The sequence below is a fragment of the Microtus oregoni genome, unplaced genomic scaffold (genome assembly GCF_018167655.1).
Source record: "Microtus oregoni isolate MIOR12 unplaced genomic scaffold, Mior012 000088F_ref0000325, whole genome shotgun sequence".
Taxonomy (NCBI): Eukaryota; Metazoa; Chordata; class Mammalia; order Rodentia; family Cricetidae; genus Microtus; species Microtus oregoni.
In genome coordinates this window covers 2,336,610-2,350,229 of record NW_024544555.1, presented here as the reverse complement: position 1 = coordinate 2,350,229, position 13,620 = coordinate 2,336,610, and the positions used below count along the sequence as shown (strand labels likewise).

Here is a 13,620-nt window from a genome sequence, read left to right as displayed (position 1 = left end):
GAGTTAAGAAAAGTTACCTAAACTTCTCAGGACTAATAGCATTAAATAAATTTTAACAACAAGTTTGTTATGATAATGGGATTCAGAATGATACCAATTAGGACTGGAGGGGAGCAATGAAGCAAAGGCAGTGAGGACAGGAAGCTTAAAAAATTAGCATTGTGACCCATCAGATGCCTCTTACCAACAGGGAGTGTAATCAGATGTTCCTCTCCTCCCCACATGTTCCCAAATACCTCAAACTGCTTCCTAACATGGAGGCTTAATATCAATTATAAATGCTTGGCCAATAGCTCAGGCTTGTTACTAGCTAACTCTTACACTTAAATTAACCCATATTTCTATATTTATGCTCTGCCTCATGGAGGTACCTTTATTAGCATGCCATGTTCATCTCTTGCTCCCTCTAAGACTCCCTGACCTGCCTTTCCTCTTCCTAGAATTCTCCTAGTTTGGCTCTAGCACTCAGTCTCTTCCTGCCCAGTTACTGGCCAATCAGCTTTTATTAGCAAATGAGAGTAATACACATTCATAGTATAGTAAAGGATTGTTCCACATCAGGAGAGAATGCCTGGTGCTTTTTGTTTGCTGCTGTGACTTACAGTTCTTGAAGAACAAGAGAATTTGGAGCTTTAGGGGCTTTTATATATCTTGTAATGTTAATACTGTTCCTGCTTACACTGCTACTCCCAACATCATTAGGAATATTGTTCCTTTTGCTGGATGTGTAGGATTTATCTCAGTAAGTCAGTTTTCTAATAAAAAGTTAGACAACCTCCCCTCACTTGTCCCTCTAATGCCTGCTCAGCAGAAACCACAAAAAGACAATCTCAAAGTGGTTGTATTTATTTCCGAATTAGTAAGCTAGGTTCATTGACCAACTAATAAATTTATTGTAACCAATAGAGTAGTAATGACAAGGCTGCTGTTTCAGCTCAACCCGTGTAGCTCTTAGTACCCATGTCACTACAGCTCCAAGGATCCAAGCTCCCTTCTGGAGTCTGTGGGCATGTGCATGCTCACACACACTCATACCCTCACACATACATAAATGAAAATGGAAAGAAATCTTTATAAGTGTTATAGTGGAAATAGATACAGATTTGAACAAACATCAGTTGGAATACAATACAATATGCAGTGTCCGATATAGCCAGTACCCTAAGAGCAAAAGGTGATTTTAAAAGTTCTCTTGCAGTGGGCATGGTGGTGCGCACCTTTCATCTTAGCACTTAGGAGGCAGAGGCAGATGGTAGCTCTCTATGAGCTCCTGGCCTGCCAGAGACCCTGTTAGAATATAGCATTTTTTTTCAATCTGCTGTAAATGCTGCTTCTCTATAGCTGAAGGTCATGAAAGTTTCACTCTACCCTCAAACTCACAGAGATCCACCTGCCTCTGCCTCCCGAGTGCTGGGATTAAAGGCGCATGCCACCACTGCCCAGCTCATTTATGTATATTCTTATTAATGCTTGAATACTGCTTTCTTTTTCAGATGTCAAAATCTACGGGCAACTTCCTCACTTTGAGCCAAGCTGTTGACAAATTTTCAGCTGATGGTGAGTATACATTTTTATCCTTGCTGTTACTCAGGGCTGCAGAAGATAGGTTAAAATGGTTGTTTATTCTTTTGCTTTTACATGTTTTCTTTGTGGATAAGCAGCACAGTATATAAATTGAAACAGCAGAATTGCTGATATAATCTATTCAAGAAAAAGCTCAATATGTTCAGAGTAGTAAAGATGTTTATTTTTTTGTGCATCTGTGTATGGCGCATATATGAGTGTGAGCACGTTCGTACTGTGGTGCATATGTGTCCCATGACATTGTCTACAATGAACAGATGACAGATGTTTGGAGCTGATATTTTCTCCCCACCTTGCTTTAAGGCAGGATCTCTCTTGTTTCTCTGTATGCTTCAGGCTAGCTGGCCAACAACGTTGGGGTGATTCTCCTCTTTCCACCTCTCATCTCCCTATAGTAATTCTGGGATTACAGATGGGTTCTACCACATTTGGCTTTTTTATGTGTGTTCTGGAGATTTTTGGGTCCTTCCACAGACTCTCTTACCTCTAAGGATCAGCCTCAGTTGCTTGTCTCACTACACTTAACAAGAACCATGCCTCCGTACCACTATCATCTCAGCATGTCTGGGAGAAAAACCGTGTCCTGAGTGTGTTCAAACAAATAACACAAATGTGATACAAAGGACACAGAGTATTGTAAATAGTTGAGAGTCTTATTTTTGCTGTTGATCCAGGGCAGTCATATATAACATTTATGATTTCTTATTTTCAGTAATTTATTTTTATTTTATGTACATTGGTGTTTTGCCTGCATGTATGTCTATGTGAGGATGCTGGATCCGCTGGACCTGGATTCCATACAGTTGTGAGCTGTCATGTGGGTGCTGGGAGTTGAACTTGGGTCCTCTGGAAAAGCAGCCAGTGTTCTTAACTGCTGAGCCATTTCTGCAGTCCCCATTTATTATTTTTTTAATTTGTATGTAGGGATTTCAGTGTGTACCCAACTGGATGCATGTTTTTTTTTCTAGAATGTAAGTGTATGTTTTGTTTTGTCTTTTTTGAGACAGTATCACACATATAGCTTGGGATGGCTTCACGCTTTCTATGTGGCTAAGGATGACCTTGGGCGTCTGTTTTTAACTCCCACGTGCTGGGGTTACAGGTATTTACCACCATGCCTGGCCTTCAGTAAACACACACACACACACACACACACACACACACACTTGGTTTTTCAAAACAGGGTTTCTCTGTGTAGCCATGGATTGGATGTCCTGAAACTTGCTCTGTAGACCAGACTGACCTCAAACTCAGAAATCCCCCTGTGTCTGCCACCTGAGTGCCGGGATTAAAGGTGTGCACCACCACCACCCAGTCAGAAATCATGCTTTCAAGTGACTGACTTTGTTTTCTTTCAGGCATGCGCCTGGCTCTGGCTGATGCTGGTGACACTGTTGAAGACGCCAATTTTGTGGAAGCCATGGCAGATGCAGGTATCCTCCGTTTGTACACATGGGTAGAGTGGGTCAAGGAAATGCTCGCCAACTGCAACAGCCTCAGAAGTGGACCTGCCGACTCGTTCAATGATCGTGTGTTTGCCAGGTAATCCTGGGCCAGCGCCGTGGCATGGGAGTTGTGCAGTCCTGGTTTTCAGGGTGTCTTTTCTCCCTTTTTTCTAAGATGAGTTAAACGGTAGCGATAAGTGCTGTTTGCTGAGGGCCTCTCTAACCTCAGAGCCACGTCATGTGCTACCAGTGTACCTGGCTCAGCCTTGGGGATGAGGAACTTGAGACTCAGCAATTATTTCCTTAAATGCCTTGATGTAGTAATAGGAAACCTGGGATATGAATTTGTCTTTATCTCCAAAACCTCTGCATGACATTACTGTCCCATTAGAGGAGCATCAAATGGTGTCAGGAAAGACGGACTAAGGGAAAAGGAGAAATACCTTTAAAAACAGTCAAGACTTTTGGTGGCCTTGTGTTGGGAGTGATGAGTAAGACTTCCTGGATGGACACAGCACCTTCTAACTGGGAATTCAGTAGTAGGTGTAAAGAGGATTCAGGGAGACTGGGAACTCTGGGTTTCTTGAATAAATAGATAGTAGTCTTGCAGGGAAAGGAGAAAACACATACAATCTTTGGGAAGTGCAGTATATTTAAAGGCATGAAACAGGTCAGGGCCAGCTCAGGTCAAATTGAATCTGGGGTGATGAGAGGTGTGTTTCCTAATAGCTTGTAACTATTACTTAACACCAGTAAATCCTGGCTACCGCCTTAGTATGCATTTTTCATAGTGTGTTTAAGGAGCATTAACAGTGATTTCAATGAGGAAGTATTTGGGGAGACAGGGTCTCACACTACCCTAGGCTGACCTTGAACTTATACAGCCCTGCCTCAGCCTCCCAAGTACCTGAATCACAGGCCACCATCCCAGCTCTACCAAGAAATTTAACAAACAACAACAACAAAAACACTGCTAAGTGTGTTTTTATGAACAGGAGCTCTGGATAGTGAAAGCCAACACTGCATACAAGTGGGTAGACAGACTACAGTTTTGAAGAGGACAAAGGAGTTTTATATTGGACAATTCTTTTTAAAACCCCAAATTTTAAAAGCGCACATGTGTCCCCCCCCCCCCCGTGTGTGTATGTGTGTGTGTGTGTGTGTGAGAGAGAGAGAGAGAGAGAACAACCTCAGGCGTTGGTCCTTGCTTTCCATCTTGTGTATACCACACTAGCTGGACTGGGGGCTCCCTGGGATTCTCCTGTCTCAGCCTCCCGTCTCACCTTGTTGCACTGATATTGCAGACAGGCACTGCATTATCTGGCTTTAGCTGAGCCCTGAGCATCTGAGCTTAAGTTGTCATGTTTGTATGGCATGAGAACACACTTTACTTACTGAGCCATCCCCCTGGCCCTTGTACTGAGCAATTTGTAATGTTTTTGGTCTCTTACTGATTTTGCTGGTTATCGATCTATGTAATACATATATATATATATGTATATATATTATATAATATAATATATAAGTACAGGTCTGTCATATAAATACATTATGTAAACATAAATATACAATATTTAAAAATTCATAAAATACGTAGTTGTCTTTAAACTGAATAGATTTTCTTTCCCTATTCAATAGTGAAATGAATGCAGGAATTATAAAAACAGATCAAAACTATGAAAAGATGATGTTTAAAGAAGCTTTGAAAACAGGTTTTTTTGAGTTTCAGGTATGCTATTATTTTGGTCTCTAAAACATGTCAGCATTAATATGATGTATTTCCTCCTTTTTTTTCTTGCTGTGAGATAATTGCACGCCCAAAGCACAGACTGAAAATCTTTTCAGTGAGTTTTCTAAGTGTTCTGGTAACTGTGGTTTTAAAGTAGCTTTCTTTGACATTGTGTCTGTGGCATCTACTTAGCATAGGAAATTCTGCTCTTATTTTACCCATGAGTGTTAAGAAGTCCTCCTGCCTCCACTTAGGTCTGTACCACCGTGCCCTGATACACAAAAGCATTGATAAATTGATAAATACGAAGACAAAAGTATAATTAATTGCCATAAACATAAAAGCAAATGCTTTCTGAGTTTTTCCACAAGGTGTCAGTATTTTTCCAAGTTTGACATTTCAAGGGCCACATGTAGCTCAATCAGTTTTGTAAAATGTCACATTGGGATTTATGTAACTTGGTTTTCAGATGTGGTTAAATAAGGCCAAGTGCTGAGTGTAGAAATCCTGCCTTCATAGCCCTTTATATTAATGTTGCTCTGGGCACTGCTCAAAGCCCGACCTTATAAAACAGCTCAGAGACCTAGCTTTATGCCTTACTGACATAAACATGCCTTAAAATGCCTTAAGAAAAAATATGAACATAGAGGGCTCATGCTCATATTCCCAGTACTTGGGAGACTAAGGCAGGAGGATAGCTGTGAGTTTGAGGTTAGCCTGGATCAAAGAGTGTGGTTGTAAAAACAGAGGTAGTGCAAGCTTAGGGTGCACAGGAACGCTCTGTCGCAGACCCTAAGCCAGGTAGACAAGCAAAATTCTGAGACTTTTGTTCTTTATTTTTCTTGCAGTCAAGAAAATTGAAGCAATTTTTTGATTTATTTTAAAACCAGGGCCTTGCATGTGCTAGGCATGCATTCTTGCTACCCAGCTACATTTCCAGCCTTCTTTCTTGAGAATCATTAATATAAAGACATAATATTCTCTGGATAAAATATTGTTTTTATACTGTCGAGTTTTAAAAATAAAGTGAAACTTTTATAATAACTTATTATGGAATTTTTAAAAAGAATAAGACTTAATGCATTAAAACCAAGAAACTGAATATTTTGTCTTTGTTTGAAAGAAGATGATGACAGTGATAAACCATTTGAAATTTTGTATAGGCTGCGAAAGATAAATACCGTGAACTGGCCACAGAAGGGATGCACAGAGAGCTTGTGTTTCGGTTTATTGAAGTTCAGACAATCCTTCTGGCTCCATTCTGTCCACATTTGTGTGAGCACGTCTGGACACTGCTGGGAAAGGTATGTACATCGCTGGGTTTTAAATGTTAACAATGTGATCGTATGCATGTTGTCTACTATTTAATTCCCATCTGCATTTGTGTATGTTGAGATGTACATTCAAATGCATGTGTAACAAAAAAAGGTGGAAATACTTTAGAGAGAGCTGGAAATAACAGAATGGGGTGATTATGAACAAAGATATAAGGGTATGTTTCCATAAATGCTCTTGTTTTATATAAAACTCCTGGGATATATAGGGCTGCATGTCAAGGATGCTATGTCACATTCATAGTGTGAAGATAAATTCAGTAATCTCCTAGGCTTGCAGATCAGTAGGTTGCTCTGATTCATGTTCCTCTCCAGCCTCCTTAGCCATGCATTTGTGCTTCTCAGTCTTTGAGCATGCGTGGAACTGTGCTAGTGATCTATATGCCGAATAGCCATACTGTTAGTGTTGGACGTATTAATAGGATAAAAACCGAGAGCATGCATAATTTATATAATAATGATTAAATTTAGGCAAATTAACATTACATAATTTTCTTTGAAAGTGAGCATATGTGTGTGGGTATTAATATGCTTGTACAAATGGATGCTAATTAAGAATGTAGAGTCAGACTTCACAGCTTGAATTCCAGGGAACATTAGATCAGGGACTGTAGAAGTGTGCTATGTGTAGTCAGGTTTGAACTCGGGGCACACAATTCCAGATGGTAGCCGTGGTGTGAAACTGTAAGCAAGGCCTGGAAAGCAAGTGTTGTTTAATCTCACTCAATCTTTTTTTTTTTTTAAGCCTGATTCAATTATGAATGCCTCATGGCCTGTGGCAGGCCCCGTGGATGAATCCTTGATCCGTTCTTCACAGTATCTCATGGAAGTAGCACATGACCTTAGGTTACGGCTCAAGAATTATATGATGCCAGCTAAAGGAAAGGTGAAGTCATCCTCTAAACAGTTTTTTTTTTTAAAATAATTTATTTCTTTTATGTGATTGGTGTTTTGGCCTGCATGTATGCCTTTGTGAGCGTGTTGGCTATCCTGGAACTGGAGTTACTGACAGTTGTGAGTTGCCATGTAGGTGCTGGGAATTGAACCCAAGTCTTCTGGAAGAGCAGCCAGTGCTCCCAACCACCAAGCCATTTCTCTAGCCCAGTTTTTAAAAAAGATTATTTCTTACAGTATGTGGTTAGATAGTAAACTAGTGATTAAAATGGGTACTGCTGCGTATACTGCGGACATAGTTCTGGAGCATGTATATTCTCACTGCTAAGAATCTGAAACGTACATATTCCAATTGCTTAAGGGTCTGAAGAATGTATGTTTTAATTCTTAAGGGTTTGAAGGATGTATGTTCTAACTGTTTAAGGGTTTGTAGCGTGTATGTTTTAGCTGTTAAGGGTCTGAAGGATGCATTTCCACCTGTCACGGTGGTTGTCTAGGCACTGAGTGTTCTCGTCTTTGGTTTACATAAGAACCAATGTGTTTTTTCTTCTCCTGTGCAGAAGACTGACAAACAGCCACCACAGAGGCCCTCCCACTGCACTATCTACGTGGCAAAGAACTACCCTCTCTGGCAGCACATCACCCTGTCCGTCCTGCGAAGCCACTTTGAGGTGATATTGAGTTCCCTTACTACTCTTGCGGGAGGATTGTTCTCAGTGTCAATCTACTGTGCCAGGAAAGCTACCCGAATCAAGGACAGAGTCGGTGATTGGCTGACCCTGTTCTCCGTGCTTTCTCCAATCCAAAAGCCCTGGAAATTTTCCTCTGCCCCCCCTTTTCTCTTCTTGTCCCTCTCTATTCGATTTCCTCAGTCCTCCAACATCTCTATGGCTTATCCTCCCGATCAGCCAGTTACTTACAGAGGCCCCGCCATCTGCCTCCTGAGTGTTGGGATTAAAGGTGTGCTACTACTCTTGCCCCTACATTTCTTTCTTTTTAATATTTTTATCTGTATGATTATAGTACGTATAGTTTATTATTTTAAGTTGTTGCCTGCATGTATATATGTCTGTGCACCATGTACATGCCTGTCCACTGGTGATCTATGACAACTGTTTTTTTTTGTGTGTGTGTTATTTTGAATAGATAGAAATGATATTATTTTTGACCTCAGAAACTAGGGAATCTTTCTTCCCCCGACAGGAGAGTATTCAAAAGCAGTCATATTTCAGGGCTAGAGAGATGGCTCTTGTTGAGGATCTGAGTTCGGTTCTTAGTACTTATGTCAGGCAGATCACAGCTGCCTGCAATTGTAGCTCCAGGGGGATTTGATGCTTCTCAGCTCCATGGGCACCTGCTTTCATGTGCACACAGACAGACAGACACACACACACACACACACACACACACACACACACACACTCACACTCCCCCGAAGTCTTCATATATAATGTTTTGTGTATGAAATGTATTGCTTTCCATTTTAACCTGACCGGTGAAATGAAGGTCTTTGAACTGGAGAGCATCAGCCTTTTACCAGGAGGGGTTGCTTTCATTAGGAAAGGTGATATTCAGTGCACTGCACGTGTGTTTCCTAAGCCGCTGTTCAGAAGCGAGGGTCTTTCTGCATCAGCCACTGAACTTACCCTTCATGGTGCTGGGCTGAGCACCTCCTCCAGCAGCCGCCTTCTGCAGCTGGCACAGTTCCTGCAGGCAGACCCATGGTTTCATATCATCTTTTAAATGCTTCTCTTTACACTCCTCTCCTGCTCCCATTTTTAGGCCAACAGTGGAAAATTGCCTGATAACAAAGTCATTGCTTGTGAACTAGGCAATTTGCCAGAACTGAAGAAATATATGAAGAAAGTTATGCCGTTTGTTGCCATGATTAAGGTAAGTGAGTATGGACTTTGGATAGCTGTGACCATTTGAGAAATGGTTAGCTAGGACAGAAGAGGGAAAGGGAAAAGCCTTTACAGTCTCCCCCAGTGACATGCTGAAATAGCACTCTTCAGTCAGTGGTTGTGAGACATGAACAGTCAGATTTTGAATTTACCTGCAGGGTTGCTGAAAATATTAAAATATGTATTCTGGAAGAAAATTAGGTTTAGAATTGCTGCACTGATTTATTCCTGTGCTCTCCCTTTCTCCCTTTACGATTATGGCAAGAAGTGTGTTCTTTGGGGTCAGTGGATCCCTCTGACATGTCTCCATTTCTGTGGATTAGCTGAGCTTCATGCATTGCAGTGACAGTGGCTACGTTCGGATTAGTGGTTAGAGCAGTAGGCTAGTGAGTTCTTTGTTATGAAAGAGTTGAGTTCTTTAGGATCTCAGTATTAGATTTTTCTTTTATTTATTTATTTTTTTTTTGCGGAAAATGTAGTTTAATTTTTTTTTCATCCACCTAAAAAAGTTATTTATTTTTTTTTTAAATTTATTTATTTATTAAGGATTTCTGCCTCGTCCCCACAACCGCTTCCCATTTCCCTCCCCCTCCCCCGATCAAGTCCCCCCCCCTCATCTGCTCGAAGAGCAATCAGGGTTCCCTGACCTGTGGGAAGCCCAAGGACTGCCCACCTCTATCCAGGTCTCGTAAGGTGAGCATTCAAACTGCCTAGGCTCCCACAAAGCCAGTACGTGCAGTAGGATCAAAAACCCACTGCAATTGTTCTTGAATTCTCAGTATTCCTCATTTTTTTAATTAATTCTTTTGATACAGGGTCTCACCATGTAGTCCTGGCTAACCTAGAACTCTATATAGATCAGACTGGCCTCAAGCTCACAGAGATCTACCTGCTTCTGCCTCTCTCTTTCTCTCCCACTCATCTCCTCTCTCTCTCCATTTTAATCTGAGACAGGGTTTCTCTGTATAGTCCTTGCTGTCCCGGAACTTGCTTTGTAGACCAGGCTGACCTCAAACTAAGAGATTCTCCTGCCTCTTACTCCTGTATGCTGGGATTAAAGGCATGTGTCCACTTCCAGAAGTAATATATTCTTAAATAATATTTTTGATTTCCCAAGCAAAACATCAGTGGTTTGTAAATGTTGAAGTGATTGATGATGTGAGAATAAGAGAATGGCTTTCTTGGGCTGGGTATGTGGCCATGTGGTAGAGAGCTTGCTTACCATGTCCATAGGTCTGGGTTTGATCCCAGGCACCACATTAAACCAGATGCGATGGTGCACACCTATAATTCCAGTACTTGTGAGGTGGACCCAGGGGGATAAGAATTTCAAGGACCCAAAACCATCCAGGGCTACACAAGAGCCCGTTTCCAAAGAAATTGCCTTTCTAGTACTTTTGTGGGAAAGGAAACAGAACTTAGGTGATCTCTTAGTCCATCTTTTTCTGCATAACAGGTTGTTACAGACTGGATAATTTTTTTTCTTTCTCTTTTTGTGATGTTGGCAGTTAAATGTAGTGCTTTGTCCATGTTAGGCAAGCATCCTACCCATTTGTATGAACACTAGGAGTTCCTTTGTCTTGTGGTTCTGAGGGTTGGGAAGCTAGAGCAGCACTGGCCCCTGCCTTTGTGCTGTGTCCCTATGGGGGAAGGACAGGTGGGCACCTGCAGTGCACACAGGTCAGTAACTCACACTCCCTGTATAAAGGCACTGATCGACTGCAGTTGGTAACCTAAAGCAGAGGACAGTAGAATCATGTGGGGCCACTTTCCCAGGAAGCTAACACATTGTGTTACACAGCTGGAGTTGTACTTACTAAGTAGGATCACTAAGGTTATGTTTTGAGTAGCAAGTATTTAATGTTGAGAAAATAAAGCATAAGAAATTGTTTTTTGAATATGACAAGATTATCTGAATACCTAGATAGTATGATAGTGTCAGTTTTTCTTTAAGCTTTGTAGGCATATCTTTGGGATTTTTAATATTTGTTTTCTTGGAAAATTAAAAAAATATTAGCTAAAGAGATTTTTTTGTAAATTTCTTTGATTTCTGTGGTTTGTACAATAAGTCATCTAAATGCACAGTTTTAAAACCGTGTTTATTTTCAGTGCCTGAAAATCCCATACCTTCCAGTGTTTTCAGTACTTCCTTAAATCTTATTTTACATGGTAATTATTTTGAGCAGGTAATTTCTTTAACAAGCAAACATAGATAAGGGAAACCCATTGAGTCAAAAGCCTTTCCTTTACCTGATGAAATGTAAACATTTCTTATCAATGATTGATTACTTAATGACAGATTCTTTTAAGCATGTTTTTAATATGATTTTGTTTTTCAAAATCATTTGGCTCTTAGGAAAATATGGAGAAGAAAGGGCCTCGAGTCTTGGATTTACAGTTGGAATTTGATGAGCAGGCAGTACTTACGGAGAATATAGTCTACCTAACCAATTCTCTTGAGGTAAGAGGGCCAGGAATTGTATAGCTAGTTACTGTGGTTTCCTATAAAGCTACAGTCCAACTCTACAGCCTGTTAGGATACGTTTCATAAACATCACATTCAATCTTTAGAACTTTTACTAAATATATAATTAAATGTTTTTCAGATGAAAGTAGATGAGTGGATATAAAAGTCGCAGAAAGAATGATCTGTCACCTTACTCATTTATCAGTTACCTTATATGTAAAACATGGGCTGCGTGTAGCTCGGGATTCTCTCTGGATTATCTTTAAAGCACTTAGGAGAATCCATGCATGTGTTTTTGTCCCAGTTTCAGATCTCAGAGTTACAGAATTGACTTAATTATCATCTGTGGTCCCGGTCCATTCTCAGTCACAGCTTACACGGAATCTAAAAATGCCTTCCCTTAGCTGAGGCAAAAGGAAAACTAATTTGCTTGAGAATACTGCTGGAAGACTCAGAATGTGGTTCTAATGATAGTGAAGACACTGAAACCACGTAGGTTTAGAGTGACTGAGGACTGTTTCAGGACCACAGAGCTGAAGGAGAGTTCTATGTGAGGATTTGTTTTATTTGTCATCCCTGCTCATTTGCCACTGGTGATTGACCCCAGGCCTTATGCTGGCTAGGCCTGTGGATCATGAAGTCCAGGATTAGTAGACGTCTGTATTGTGTATATCTCCAAGTGCTCATATGTAGGTCAGAAACTCCTTTTGGTCCTTTTCATGTGGACAGTAGGCACACACCTCAGAGTCATCTGTTCAGAAATCTGCAGTGTGTTATATTACTGAGCTATTCTTCTGCTTATGTGGCATCTGAAATGATAAACTTTGGAGCTTCTGCTGTTTAGGTGGAAGCTTTCATGCTGGTGGGTAGAGCCAGATTCTGGTATAGAAAGTGACACAGTTGTGTAAAGAACAATGCCATGAAACAGCTAAGATGAATGTTGATAACAGATTGTAGATTTCATTTAACATTTATAAGGAAAACAATAAAATTGTGCAGATCATTTCATATTAACTGGAGAAGCTGAGATGAATGAAATGAAGTGGTGATTAATTTGTCATACTAAGTGCTACTCATGACTTTTGTTTCCCCATCCATTTAGCTAGAACATATAGAAGTCAAGTTTGCCTCTGAAGCAGAAGATAAAGTCAGGGAAGACTGTTGTCCTGGGAAGCCGCTTAATGTTTTCAGAACAGAAGTAAGTTGAAGAAGCCGTATTGAATCATTGCCTCTTAGGCTTAGACAAGAGCAGCACCCGTCGTTCATAGGTGGAAGGAAGTGAATCTGAAGGGTTAGAAATGGGGCAGAACATAGGTGTTCTGTTGCTCTGGCTTGTGCAGTACTAGTTATATTGTATGGTAGTATTGTTTATTATTTGTAGTTGTAAAAAACAAAGTAAGATGCTCTGAAGCTGGGTTTTTTGTTTTATTTTGTTTTGTTGGGTTTTTTTTTTGTTTGTTTGTTTGTTTTTTTGGTTTTTGAGACATGGTTTCTCTGCATAGCCTTGGCTGTCCTGGAACTTACTCTGTAGTCCAGGTTAGCCTCAAATTTAAAGAGTTCTGCCCACCTCTGCCTCCCGAGTGCTGGGATTAAAGGCATATGCACCCCCGCCCAGCTCTGAACCTGATTTTTACTCAAAGAAAGAAAGAAAAGGGTAAAACTTTTAAACAGTGACAAAACTTTCGAATGTCCTATTCCGCCTACTTAGCTGTTGTGCAAGCTTTTTTGCTTTTTGGTTTAGACCAGGCAGGTTCATCAACTTAATGCTAGAATTGTCTCCTACCTCTTATTTTTTGGTAGAAGTGTTAAAGTCTTATAGATGCTGTTTAGCCTCCAAGAATCCGTTCAGATTTGTACTACAATTATGACTCCTTAATATCCTAATAGAGCACTTAGGAATGTTGTTCCTTTGACCATATTTAATTGAAAATAGTGGTTTATTTTGGAAGAGTAGGGTAATCATATTCATGGAGACCTTCTGAGTTTATTTTGTGATCATTCTCTCATCGTCTTGCAGTGTGGCTTGTAGAAGTGCAGTCATTTGGCCCACAGAAATGAGTAAATAAAATAGTGTTCATTATAGAGCTGTAATGTTCCCTTGGGGGATGGAAGCCATGTCTATAAAGTGTTTCTTGCGGTGCCTGACCTGCAGTAGAGAGGTTGAACAAGCGGTGGTAGTCATGGGAGAGAAAATGCTGTTATTGTTACAGTCCGTCAGCAGGGTTGGTACATGCAGCTGTAGTCTGTTTCCCAAGCCCTCTGG

The 13,620-nt window shown here is 40.6% G+C and overlaps 1 protein-coding gene across 1 annotated transcript in view; it reads left to right on the top strand.

The window, feature by feature from the left end:
• Positions 1–13,620, top strand: part of LOC121442233 (leucine--tRNA ligase, cytoplasmic) — a 51,844-nt gene that overhangs the window by 32,115 nt on the left and 6,109 nt on the right. The window contains exons 22-30 of the mRNA XM_041643699.1: positions 1,494–1,557; positions 2,943–3,126; positions 4,668–4,758; positions 5,922–6,062; positions 6,838–6,978; positions 7,547–7,657; positions 8,769–8,879; positions 11,247–11,351; positions 12,460–12,555. Coding sequence (XP_041499633.1) covers positions 1,494–1,557; positions 2,943–3,126; positions 4,668–4,758; positions 5,922–6,062; positions 6,838–6,978; positions 7,547–7,657; positions 8,769–8,879; positions 11,247–11,351; positions 12,460–12,555 — 1,044 coding nt within the window. The remainder of the gene's footprint in view (positions 1–1,493; positions 1,558–2,942; positions 3,127–4,667; positions 4,759–5,921; positions 6,063–6,837; positions 6,979–7,546; positions 7,658–8,768; positions 8,880–11,246; positions 11,352–12,459; positions 12,556–13,620) is intronic.